The 14,334-nt window shown below is 41.2% G+C and overlaps 1 protein-coding gene across 7 annotated transcripts in view; it reads left to right on the plus strand.

The window, feature by feature from the left end:
• birc6 (baculoviral IAP repeat containing 6) overlaps positions 1 to 11,662 on the plus strand; it is a 155,941-nt gene extending 144,279 nt beyond the window's left edge. For all 7 annotated transcript variants that reach the window (XM_078176190.1, XM_078176192.1, XM_078176195.1 and 4 more), the window contains exons 72-73: positions 6,751 to 6,885; positions 10,436 to 11,662. In XM_078176190.1, coding sequence (XP_078032316.1) covers positions 6,751 to 6,885; positions 10,436 to 10,615 — 315 coding nt within the window. In that variant the 3' untranslated portion in view covers positions 10,616 to 11,662. The remainder of the gene's footprint in view (positions 1 to 6,750; positions 6,886 to 10,435) is intronic.
• The last annotated feature ends 2,672 nt before the right edge of the window (positions 11,663 to 14,334 follow it).

Consider the following 14,334-nt stretch of genomic DNA (forward strand, 5'->3'; position numbering starts at 1 on the left):
TTTGTCCAACACTGTTAAACTGTGAGGTGTAATGAAAATTTTGCTTTAATCAAAATCGATTGATTTATTGACTTGAGTAATATTTATGCCTCTGCGCCAGAGATAGACGTGGCTGGAAGCATGATCTTTTTTGGGATGTTTGTCCTATTCCTGTGAATGCGATATCTCAAGAATGCCTCAAGAGATTTTTTTTTTTTTTTTTTAATTTGGCCCAAACATCCACTTAGACTCAATGATGAACTGATTAACTTTTGGTGGTTAAAGGTCAAGGTTGCTGTGACCTTGTGTCTGGCTCATTCTCTAAAATGTGATATCTCAAGAACACCTTGAGGGGATTTCTTCAAATTTGGCACAAATATCCAATTGGACTCAAAGATGAGTGGTGTTGTTCAAAGGTCAAGTTCACTGTGACCTAAAATCAAGAATTCATAAGCTAATTATGGCACAATTTTACACAAATATGTAATAGAATAAAACAAAGTGATGGCAATTTATATCCAACAGGTCAGCTTCAATTTGTCATAATAATGATCTGCAAAAACACTTTTTTGGCAATTATTCAACGTCATAACTCAAAAACAGAAGGAGAAATATTTGGCCAGTTACGGAATTGGTGACACTAATCCCATCTTGAATAGGATTATTATCAAGACTCATACGCATCCACATTGTGGTCCCATGGGGCCATGTTGCCGATGGTGCTACTTTTTTTAAAGCTCATTTGAGCATTGGATTAGTGGGATCCTATTGCATAGATAAGATTTTATTTTTGATGGGTGTGTGTGAGAATCCAGTGTTTCCACGTGCTATTTATAGAGAGAGAGCTACAGAGTGGAGTATAGGCTTGAATTATGCAGGAGCAGATTGTCAGGTGGAATTAAGGACAATGGGTCGCATGTTAAAATATGGATCATTGTGTGTGTGAGAGATAGAGAGAACGAGAGTACAATTGTAAATGTGCATGTTTGAGGTAAGGAAGGACCTCACTGTGTGTATGGTGTTAGCAAGCTGTATGTTTGTGTGTTTGAGTGCAGAGCCAGCATTGTCATATTCATGTCTGAACTGAAGTGTAAAAAGGCCTTCGGAACCACTGACAAGTTGATATCCTTAACTAGCTTCACATCATCTCAGGCAAATAAGGTGAGGGTCAATGTCATAGACCAGAACATCAGATTCATAGCTGTGAGGAGGAGGGAGTGGGGGGGTAGCATTGGAGGTTGAACCTACTTCCATATATTCTTGGGCTGACGTCTGGAGGCCGTGCTCATATGGATTGAGAGCTGCACTCAGTGAACCTTCCACTGCTGCACAGAACAAGGAAATATGTGCAGTAGCACCTTCAGTCACACACAAAATCCTTCCCATTCACTGCGTACAGTATCACATAGTAACACTCTAACACGCAGCACAAAGTGGTAGGAGGCTGTCCTGACAGGGAATTGGATTGCTCCTATGAGTTCTCTCTATATGGCTGCATTATTGATTGGTTTTAGTGAGACATCTCTGTCTTGCTATAACCAAGCAGTTAGACTCATGTGTTACTTTTTCTTTAAGAGTGTATGTGTTTGCGTATATGTGTGTATCAAGCTGCAATGGGGAAAGTAGTTTCCTGGGTGCTGGCAGCTCAGCAGATATAATAGTGCTAACTAGTGCTAATAGTGCTAACTAGTGGTGGTCTGGAAAGGCTTTCCAGCCATCGTCATAGAAAAAAAAATTCCCCAGCATCAACACCTTAATTACAGAGCCTGATTACCTTTGCATGTAGCCTGGCAAAACCCAGGACTCCATCTACAGCTGGGAGGTATAAATGTATGGTAATAAAACCAAATAAAAAAGTTTGGTATAGTGGTGCTGTACATTGCTACCTGAACTTTAACTGTTAACATCTGCACTATACAGCACTGTACATATTACATATGACGTCCAATAATACTTCAGCTTTTGTTTTTTTATATTGTCACAGACAAACCAGGGACATTAAGGGGATTATTTTAAGGCTAGGTAAAGTTTGACATTTGTAATACCACTGCCAATATGATGAGATCTAATACTGAAAACAAGTGATACATTTTTTACCTTCCTGTGAGGAAGTAGCATCTTACTGCCTCCACAACAGCAACAGCCCTGACTTGAGGCATCATGTTTATCAGGTGATCTGTGTGTCCCATTCATTTGAATGCGATATCTCAAGAATGCCTTGAAGGAATTTCTCAAATTTGGCATGAACGTCCATTGTACTCACGTATACTGATTAGAGTTTGGTGGTCAAAGGTCTCTGACCTTACAAAACATGTTTTTGGCCACAAATCAGGAACTTATACTCTGATGTCTACTAGAATAAAAAGATGAAGTGGTGGCCCTCTATATCCAGAAAATTGAGGGTCAATTTCACTTTGACATCATATTGATTTTTTTTTTTTTACCATTATTCAATGCTATAGCTCAGGAACAGAAGGGGACACATTTGGTCAGATGGTGAATTGGTGACACTAATCTTGGCTTTCCACCTTGACACTGCTGATTGTATATATCTTCTGTGCTGTTGGGTTGAAGATGTGTGTGAAAAATCTATGTTTTAGAATATGTAGCTTCTTTGCAACAACATCCATATTTGAAATACTGTCTACTGTCATGGCTACAACTTTGTTGTCTATTCTTTTCTCCTGGAAGTCCACCACAAGTTCACTGTTTTTGCTGATATTGAGTTTCAGGTGACTATTGTTGCACCAAGTGATGAAGGTCTCTATCAGTCCTCTGTACTTCAGTGTAAAAGTAGTCAATCAGTTACGACAGTATGGAATCATACATCAATATAGTGACAACTACAATTTGGACCAAAATTTCACTTTATACTTTTTCAATAAATTCATTCAAGGTCTTCACTATTACATTAGTCTGGACAGACATGAATGTAAATGCTTTGTGAACGCATACAACCGCTGTATTTCTAGTTTTTCTGCAAAACAAAATACATTTTTTCAAATGCATTACTGTTTAAGCTTAAAAGAATTCAAATAACTTGGCATACTCTCCACTATTGAGAAAGGCTGCAAGAATTCACCATAAATTGCTGGGCATTTGGCACTTGTAGAGAGAGAAAGGTTGGTTGGTCCTGACCCCAAACAATTATACCAGTACAGCAAGCATAGAGATACCAAGAGAGGAATCAGTCTTAAAAATAAAAGTTTTTAGTCTCACTGGTGTTGTGGCTCTGGGGATAAAACTCCGACCAATCATTGCATTCGGACTGAATGCATTGATTGGTCGGAGTTTTCTCCTGTCCTGTCTGTCTTCCCCACGTGGAGGCCTCCGACTGAAGCAACTACTCGCTTTGAAAGGATATTTCATGCAGATTGCTGTTTCAGTGAGGTGACGTGATATTGTACCAAATAGATGACAGTTTGTTGAGAATAAGCTGTGCTTCAGTTTGTGCTATAAACCTGTTTTACTTTGCTGATGATGTAGCTTTGCATCATGGAAGTCTGTGCTGTGGTCATCAGAGTTGGAAATATTTATACTCCAGTATGGGAGTAGGTCAGGGCTGTGGTCAGTGTTAGTCGGACAGGGACCTGAGGCCTCGGCACTCCGCTGATGGAACACAGAAATCTAAGAATAAGGAACTTGTTAATGGCTGCACGATTTACTCTTGCCCTTGACCCTTTATGTGTTGAGCGTTTGCACACATCTATTCCTCGGCTTCTCCTCCTCCCTCAGTTGCCCTGTGGAATAATGAGTGGACAGCATTACCTCAAAGGTCACTGGGTTTATCTGCCAGCCAGGGCTCTCCATCAGAGAACCTTGTCTCTGACTGCACATATGAGCTGAATGTACTTGTGTGTACATTTCTCTATGTACCTGTGTGTGTGTGTGTGTGTGTGTGTCTGTGTGTGTGTAAAAACATGTATTTTCTGAAAGGTCATTTGTCAAAACAGTCTCATCCTTTGCTTTATGATCAGAGATGGTTTGCATAGAGCTTCTGTCCAGAGCTGTGATTGATGGTAATGTCCAAATACCAAAAGTTAAATGGCTGCTTGCCCTCGCAACATATTTCCCCAGGGAAAACAACCCCTTTAAACCACATATCTATGCATAATGTCAGGCATGTGCTTCTGTCTTTATGTTTCTTATCATGGGTTGTATGTGGACTCCGTGTTTCGATTCCTGTACCTTGTCTCGTTCTCCAGAAAGCATGAGCAACAGCCGATCTGGCCATGTTTACCACACATCTGTGACCTTGAAACATTTCTCCTAGCTGGAGACCCACCTCACTGAATGTAACTTAGGGAACAGAGGGAGTGGGTGGTTGGGTGGGAGGAACAATAGACAGAGGAAGAGAGGTGGGAAGTCGTGACAAAGATGGAATGAAAATGAAGAGAGCAGAGGGAGATGTACTGTAGAAGGAAGGGAGAGATTAAAGCGGTCCTCAAACCCTCTCTGCTTCCTCTTTGCCTCTTCTCTACTGGTAAACTGCAAATCAGCAGACACCATAATAACTAATCCACTCCCTCCACCAGCAGAGCAGCAACTACAGACACATCCACTACAGCGCTCACTGCATACTGATGGCCTGGCCCTGGCGACTGTTGCTAGGAAGTCGACTGAAGGGGCAGGACGGCAGGGGACTTGGGTGTAGATGATTGACACCAGCTTTCGAGCAGAGTGTTGTACATATGATGTCAGAGAGTGACTTAAGCACCCTTGATAACAAACAGCCCCTCAGTAATAGAGAGGATGAAGAGAGAAGTTGATTGTGTTGATTATTCTCATTGTAAAAGAGGAATTTGTATGCTGTGTGTGGCATCTACTTCATTAGATCCATTGTAGAGGGAGCAGATAGACTCATCAGAGAGGCACCGATCACAGACATGAAGCCACATTTTCTGTGACTGCCCAATAATCAGCAAGGTTCCTCAACATGTTTTCACATTTATGGTATACAGATAAAAATCTGGATTAATATCTGCCAGTATGTAAGCATTTTGAAACTATAACTGTGATATCATGGAGGTTTGGTGGAGTTTTTATACAGCAAATAATACCAAAGACTGGTGAAAGTTTATCCTGTGGAGGAACAGGGTGACCATGCTACACACATCAGCAGTGTTACATCATTTGACATCCTTCCCATCAAACACATCATATAGATAGAAAACATTGTCATGGTTGAGTAGATGTAAGTGCCGATCCTAAAAAGCTACTTTGTGAAGAGTTGATAGGGGTTGATATTGGAAAGTGGATTTGCATTTCGTAGGATAGCGAAGGAATGACCCACCGTACTCCCCTTATGATTGGCTATTTGGCTTACTTGTCGCCTTTGATGGTTGTATTGGTTAGGTTTAGGGCAAGAGTAGTACCATTGTTTAGGGTTAAGGTAAGAGTGTCAGGGGAAGCCAAACAGAGGCAGAATAAGGCGGGCCTAGAAAACGTAAATTTGGAAAGAGGGAATATGTCAAAGCCAGATGAGTTGACGTGTGTCCAGATGCTGCAGGTATACAGGCTTACAAAGAAAACAATGAATGTTGGTGTTCTGATGCTTGTCACATGTATGTGTGTCACTCTTAAAAGTCTAAAACTATGCCTGTGGCTCTGCAAGGCTGTTTTTATGCACAACAATGCTTTAAGCTAAAATCATCGGCATCTTCACCACCACCATGTTAGCACGCTAGCATTTGCTCATTAGCACTAAGCACAAAGAAAAAAAAAAAACAGAGGAGCACCAGAGTTATTACATTTTATCTTAAGGAGAACCTGAATGTCTGAACTGCAATTCATGGTAATCCATCCAGTGGTTGTTGAGATATTTCAGTGGAACATTCTGACCTGAATTCTGAAAAAGTCTGGGATCAAAGTCAGTAGAATCCATTCTCTGATCATCATGGATATCTGTACTAAATTTAATGGCAATTTATCCAATAGTTGTTGAGATTTTAGTCTGGACCAAAGTGGTGGACCAACAGACAGACATCCTCAGATTCACACTGCTAGCATGGATATTCACAACATGAACAACTACTGTACTAACAATTGATTTTACGGTGCATTCAGATTGAACATAAGGCAGGCAGTGTTCATGTTGTTTTATTCATACACATTTGACCACTGAAATGTTTCTGCAGTGTGTATTCACTAGGGGTGGGGTAAAAATCGATTCTTAGATGCATCACGATGCGGAAGTGGCGAATTCGGCATTGATTCACAAATGTCTATAATCGGTTATGCAAATGTTTGTTCATTTGTGAGGTGCCTGGAGATTCCCACCCTTAGTGTTCATCATCACTGATGTACTAACCGTACCAACATTGTGTTAGTGTAGCAACTTAGACTCTGACTAATCTCAAAACTTGCCAGAAACTTGTTCATGAAGTGGAGTCACAAAGCCTTTGGACGAGCACTAATTATGTGCACAAGTTGAAACAATGCAATAGCAGCATCATCATCACCTCTTTTTCTGATTTCACACTACCTCGTGCAGATTTGTCTTAATTTGTGCAACAACACAGTTTCATACACCAGTTCTGTCTCATATCTTCGCTGTAAATTCGACCCATATGACATGAAGTAAGCTGTAAGTAAATAAGCTGCAAATTACAGGCTTGTCAGGCTATAAATGTTACAAACGCACTGCAAAAGACTATAGAGATGTTGCCTGTATTAACTATATGGATATGTATCTTTATGTTTATACAGCATAGAAGAATGCCTTTGTTCTGTTGCCCTGTTGGTGAACACTGTTGTGTCATGTGTTTGCAGGTTATCCATAAACATTTCTACCTGAAGCGAACAGAGATCATGTCTCAGTGTGAGGAGTGGATTGCTGACATCCAGCAGTACAGCAGCGACAAGAGGGTCGGTCGCACCATGTCTCATCATGCTGCTGCACTAAAGGTAATGTCATTATATGTACTCAATATATTGATAATGCACAACAGTCAGTATTATTAAGTCTCTTACAGGATTTCCGGGCCATTTTGGGGATTGTTTCAGCCTGAAAGATCTAATATCACAGTAGACTCTCTAAAACATTGTGATGCATGTCATGTGCATTTTTGCAATGAAACTCTGGGGGCAAGTGAAAATGCAGATGATCAGCTGTTGATGCCTACAATGCAGCACTGAAGGTACGGTCTTCACGAACTGCTCTGCTCCTGCTCAACATGATCTCATCTGTACTCCTAATGCTTTGGTTCTTGGGCCTAAGCCCTGTGGTAGTGGTTAACATCAGACACAGAGCCGTTAATCTCATATCAACACCAAAACTGCACGGCTCTGTTGTTAAAGCCATGAACCAATGGGTAACTCCGGTCCTGCAAGGTGAGAGCGAATCAATAGACTGCATGCAACTCTACAGCGAAATAATGAGATTTTTAGATTGCAGCCTCATTGATGGACTGATTATGGAATCTTAACCCACATTTCCACTTGTGTGCCTTTGCGTGAATCTCTCACACATTCAGTCTGACTTTACTCTGCTAAATGAACCCAGGTGTACTTTCTCTGTGCTGTGCAAGAAATGAGGTTGATGCAGGAAGCAGACTGTAAACACAATTTGTGTTTGAGCCCTGGTGTCCTGCTAATTAACAGCAAACTGGCTGCAGCGGACAGCGGGCTCTCGACAGGCCGCCTTGTGTCATGTCCCCAGTCGACTTTTCTCTGAGACACACACAGGAACTCATAATATACACAGAGACACACACTCTAACACAATACTCACCACCCACAAACTGTGTGTCTCCAGTCTCTGTGGCAGCTCTCATCTCTTCTCCCTCTGGCGGTAAATAAGCACAACTACCCCACTGTAAGTAATCCAGCTCCACTAATAGCAGCCAGCTCCTGTCCCACAGCTGCAGGCCAATGGAGACAAAACTCTGGATTCTAGCTCCTTAGCTTTAATGTTTGGAAATGAAAGAATGTTGCTCTGTCCTCATCCTGGATGTTCTTCTATTTGTGCTATGTGTCAGCTTCAGAAGTTGAAGGGTTAAGGGCGTAGGAGACGATGCAAACTTAGGAGGAGCCCATGATTAAGGAGGGGAGACACATGTTTTTGTTGTGTATTATCTCATCTCTTGAGGATCGGTCTGGTGATGTTGTATATTTTTCTTATTGTCAACAAATTCCATGAAAAGAAAATGTACCTAACTAATAAGTATTGTGTGTGTATCCAAAGCCTGATGTTATTCCTCTGTGTCACAGAGCTACATTATTGTCCAGAAACTATTAACAAGACTAATGCCCCCTTCAGACAGACACTGACAGGGGTCAATTACTTGTCAGTCAACCTTTACAACCTCCTGACCCAGGTGGGACACTGCTCAGAGGCTCCCCAGCTTTTGTGAACCTAATCATGAATAGGAAAAGAGAGAAGGAACACAGAAAGGGAGAGCAGAGAGAAAAATGTAATGTTCGTTATACATATGTCTGCTGACTGAAAGGGTATAAGAGTCCACAGCCATGCCAGCGGCTGCACTAATGGTACGTTCGTTTTGTACTCAGAGGTCGGAGGTCGGAGGTCGGAAGTGGGAATGACGTCACCTCCGAGTTGACAACAGTTTTTGCATTCTAGTTGACAAAAGTGGACAAGTCGGAACAAAACATGGACGCCCACAAGAAAGCCTTGCACTTTTGGAGTATAGACAGCTTCAGAACCATCATGCACTCCAACTGATGAACGCCGCAGATATGGCTGACCTAATGTAAAACAAATAAGATAAAATTGCTATAAACAGTACTTTAGCAGAGTGATCCCAGCAAGCATTTTTTGGTTTAAAAAAACGTCTAATAGCCGTCTACATGAAGACCTGACGTCTAGGCTAAATCACGGCTGAATTTGGGCTGTCAGTGAAAATTTGGTAGACGTCTAACCATAGCCAAAGTGTAGACGTCTTCAATTATACGGCTATGTAGAGACCATGTCCAAAAAATGGAGATAAACATATTTTAATTACTGTTGACTCTCCATACGTGATTGAATATCATACCGCACGCCATCTGCAATGGCGAAAATTACATTTAATCAATTTCAAAATTAAATCGGCTAGATTTGGGTTACATGTAGCTAGACTAAATCGGAGCTAAATATAGCCAATACGTTTAAATCACGACTATTGCTTGCTGGGTTTACTCACTATGTATGTGACCGGCAGCCATCTTGAATTTGTAAGTCGGGGTTGATGCGGTTGCTCCGAGTTTCCAAGTTGGAAATCTGATCTCAGGGTGCGTTCGAGTTTAAACTGCCAGAGGAGCAGCTGAATGAGTTCCCTATGAGCAGTAGGTTGCTAAAAGAGTCTGAGAGGTCCGGGGCTGTTCATAAAACATTCAGGACACCACAGTTTATTCCACACTACTGAAGCTGCTCCTCTTTTTGGAACAACCTCAGAATCTATAATAATTTCGCTTTCAGCGATGCTTGTTGTTGCCGTAGGTAACGGTGTTATGTCAGTATATCAACAAGTCCTAATATTGCGAGTATCACAATAATTAATTTTTCATATCCTATAAAAAATTATAACTGTCAATGTGAACAAGATGTTATGGCACAGCCCTCATTGATAGTTATGCAGGTTTCTAGTAAAAAATATATGTATATATATTTTGATGGCCAGAGGTAAAGGTCACTGTGACCTTGTCTGTCTCATTCTTTTGGATGCGATAGCTCAGAAACTACTTGAGGAAATTTTTGGCACAAACATTCACTTGGACTAAAAGATGGGCTGATTAGTATTTGGTGGTCAAAGGTCAAGATCACTGTGACCACGTTTTCATCCACAACTCAGGAATTCATACATTAATTACAACAAAATTTCACACAAATATTGAATAGAATAAAGTGAAGTAAAGTGATGACATGTAATATCCAAAAGGTCAGCTTAACTGTGACATCATAATGTTTCGATAAAAACACTTTGTTGGCCATTGTTCAGTGTCATATCTTAGGAACAGAGGTGGAGACATTTGGTCAGATACTAAATTAGTGACACTTATCTTGGGTGTCCACCTTGAAACTGTGCTGATTGTATAGATTGTCTGAGCTGCTGGGGGGAAGAAGAGTGTGAAGCATCCGTGTTTTCACAGATACGGATATAAACTGTAACTGCAACTTGATGGGTTCACAGAGGCATACAACCATGATGCCGTAATTCTAGATAGATGTAACTTGTTATTTATGAGATGTTTTAAAAGATCTCCATCTGCAGTAGGAACCAGTGGGCTTCTGACTGAGAGCCGTAGACAAAGTAGAAATGTCAGTGTATCAAGAGATGGACTTACAAATTGTTGGTTTTGGTCTTTTCATGAAATTTGTTGACAATAAGATAAATATAGAATAGCTCCAGACTTATCATTTAACAGCTAGGTTGGCCATGTTACTCTAGAAATGTGATATATTCCATTAATGTTTCATTTAATGTTAAGCCTGACCATGTTTGTGTGTGTGTTGCAGAGACACACGGCTCAGCTCAGAGAGGAGCTCCTGAAGCTGCCCTGTCCCGACGGTCTGGAGCCCGACGGCGACGAGTTCTCAGAACGGAGTGCCGCCCTCATCCTCAAAGAGCTGCCCAGCCAGGATGCAGAAAAACCCAGTGGCAGTCAGGACAGCCACTGCAGTGAGGGCCAACTATGAGTCCCCACCCTCCCGCCTCCTCCCTCCCCAGCATCTCCAAACCCTCCCCCGTCCTCCCTCCTCCTTCTGATGATTATTACTCTCGTAAAGACTCGATGGCTTCAGAGCACAAGCCACCACTTTGTCAATATTTGTATGTAAAGATCTAATAGCAAAATAGCAGGGGATGTGGGGAACGCGATGAGATGAACTATGAAGTATGCTACGCCCTTATTGAAAACAGTCGACAAAAACTTTTATTTACCTGTAAAAGAGTGTAAACATTTTGTGCTTTTTCCAATTGTGAAATAACCACTGATTGGTATGTTATTAAACTTGTTTATGTATACTGGCAGAGAAAAAAATACAGATTATATAAGGGAAACTACCTTTAGAGAAGAATGTTTACTGAATGTTAATTTCCTCTTTTTTTTCTTTTTGACTGTTAGAGCGACAACAGTTGTAACCAAGGATATTGGTCATTCTTTAAGGATACTATTTAAAATATGAGAGAAAAAGAAACCCACGTAAGAGAATCTGAGATAAAAAGCCCCTCTGGTCATCCATTGCTTCATTTGATTTCTCCAGGATCATATCCACAATAAAGGCTGAGATGGACATTCTTAAATGCTATGTTATCCCTTTTACAGGCTCCAAATTAAAAAGCACCATGCTCTGGATAAACATTTGTTGCATCTCAAAACTTCTCCATCGACATGACTGTAGATCGTAAGACTGTGTGTCAGAGCCACATGGGAAATGTATTTTGAAGGCTTGTGCATGTGTATGTGTTTTCTGTGCGTGTGCAACAATCCCCAGTGAGATACAAAGCTGTGATGTGCCTTTGATCTACACCATACCACCAAATACTCCAACAGAGTACCTTTACTGATTTCTTTGCTATTTCTACAAAATTAATAATTCTGCTCCATCTGACATAAAAAAATTGCTTTGATCTTTTTTATTATGTTGAATTCCAGTGAACAAAAAAATGCACTTTCTATTTTACTCACTCCTTAGAACAGTCACATACTCCTTTTGCTAGGACATTAAATGGAGCTTGAAAGTAATGCATTGATTGTGCGAATGCTTCTTTCTGCATTTGACAGGACATCAGCCATGTTGCCTCAACGACAGAGAGAGACAGCAAGTCCTGGAGAGACAGTGACACTGAACATCCGAGCAAAGATGTCAGTCTGGAAACAAGTCGCAATAATGATGACTTGTCCGTGTTATGTGTCAAAGGGCAATACATTGTTTATACTCTGATTATTGGTCAAGAGGTTGAAAGAAGAAAAAAAAAACCTTATGTGATATCCATCTGTCACTGTCACTACATTTAAGTTTTTCTATGAAAGTATTGGGATTCATTTTTTGCCTGTATCATCTGCCTTTTCTACTGTGTCAGAAAGAGTTCAAACTTGGGGCGTCGGTAGCGTAGTGGATAGTGCCTGCGCCCCACATACAGAGGCGATGCCTCACTGCAGTGGTCACAGGTTCAACTCAGGCTCACAGTCATTTGCTGCATGTGATCCCCCCACTCTCTCTCACTCCCCCATTTCACTCTCCTGTCAATTAAAGGCAGAAGCCCGAAAAAAAATCTTTAAAAAAAAAAATGAAAAGAAAGAAAAAGTTCAAACTTAATTATACCCCCACTCTGGCAATAGCCGTGGCAGGAGGCGTTTATTTTGGGGTTTACAGTATGTATGCAATATCCCAAGAATGACTGAGGAGATTTGCTTCAAATTTGACACAAATGTCCATTTTGTCTCAAGGATGAACTGATTAGATTTTGGTGGTCAAAGGTCAAGGTCACTGTGACCTTGTCCATCACATTTTCATGAACCCCGGTATCTCAAGAACACCTTGAGGGAATTTCTTAAAATTTAGCACAAACATTCATTTGGACCCAAGGATGAACTGATAAGATTTTGGTGGTCAAATACACTTTGACCTCACAACATGTTTTTGGCCACAATTTCATACATTGATTATGACAAAATTTCAAACAAATATCTAATAGGGTAAAGTTATGAAGTGATGACATTTAATCCAAAAGGTTACCTTAACTGTGACATCAAATTGTTTTGCAAAAAACACTTTTCTGGCCCTAAGTCAGTGTCGTATCTCAGGAACAGAAGGGGAGACATTTTTTTTTCCTATGATCTCAAATATTCAGTCATGGCTAATAAAGAAATATTAGAGTTTTTAAAAATGTATTAAATATGCTTTATATATGAAGACAAGAGTCCACAGTCATGCTAGTGAACTCTGACAAAAAACAGTATAGTTTGTATAGAGATAATTGTGTTATCAGAGTTTGTTGGATTTTTTTTTGAAATTATACATTTTATATATACAGTACAGGCCAAAAGTTTGGACACACCTTCTCATTCAATGCGTTTTCTTTATTTTCATGACTATTTACATTGTAGATTCTCACTGAAGGCATCAAAACTATGAATGAACACATGTGGAGTTATGTACTTAACAAAAAAAGGTGAAATAACTGAAAACATGTTTTATATTCTAGTTTCTTCAAAATAGCCACCCTTTGCTCTGATTACTGCTTTGCACACTCTTGGCATTCTCTCCATGAGCTTCAAGAGGTAGTCACCTGAAATGGTTTTCCAACAGTCTTGAAGGAGTTCCCAGAGGTGTTTAGCACTTGTTGGCCCCTTTGCCTTCACTCTGCGGTCCAGCTCACCCCAAACCATCTCGATTGGGTTCAGGTCCGGTGACTGTGGAGGCCAGGTCATCTGCCGCAGCACTCCATCACTCTCCTTCTTGGTCAAATAGCCCTTACACAGCCTGGAGGTGTGTTTGGGGTCATTGTCCTGTTGAAAAATAAATGATGGTCCAACTGAAAGGCAAACCGGATGGGATGGCATGTCGCTGCAGGATGCTGTGGTAGTGTGGTTCAGTGTGCCTTCAATTTTGAATAAATCCCCAACAGTGTCACCAGCAAAACACCCCCACACCATCACACCTCCTCCTCCATGCTTCACAGTGGGAACCAGGCATGTGGAATCCATCCGTTCACCTTTTCTGCGTCTCACAAAGACACGGCGGTTGGAACCAAAGATCTCAAATTTGGACTCATCAGACCAAAGCACAGATTTCCACTGGTCTAATGTCCATTCCTTGTGTTTCTTGGCCCAAACAAATCTCTTCTGCTTGTTGCCTCTCCTCAGCAGTGGTTTCCTAGCAGCTATTTGACCATGAAGGCCTGATTGGCGCAGTCTCCTCTTAACAGTTGTTCTAGAGATGGGTCTGCTGCTAGAACTCTGTGTGGCATTCATCTGGTCTCTGATCTGAGCTGCTGTTAACTTGCGATTTCTGAGGCTGGTGACTCGGATGAACTTATCCTCAGAAGCAGAGGTGACTCTTGGTCTTCCTTTCCTGGGTCGGTCCTCATGTGTGCCAGTTTCGTTGTAGCGCTTGATGGTTTTTGCGACTCCACTTGGGGACACATTTAAAGTTTTTGCAATTTTCCGGACTGACTGACCTTCATTTCTTAAAGTAATGATGGCCAATGGAAACCATTTCAGGTGACTACCTCTTGAAGCTCATGGAGAGAATGCCAAGAGTGTGCAAAGCAGTAATCAGAGCAAAGGGTGGCTCCCCCCATGTTCCTGTCCAGGTCCACAGCCTGTGTGCTATTCTGCAGAGGTTTGGGGAGCCCAGGCCCCCTTGCCTGTTGACATATGCTGCTGCCACTGTGCTGTCGATTCTTACTT

Source organism: Epinephelus lanceolatus, chromosome 17 (genome assembly GCF_041903045.1).
Source record: "Epinephelus lanceolatus isolate andai-2023 chromosome 17, ASM4190304v1, whole genome shotgun sequence".
NCBI lineage: Eukaryota > Metazoa > Chordata > Actinopteri > Perciformes > Serranidae > Epinephelus > Epinephelus lanceolatus.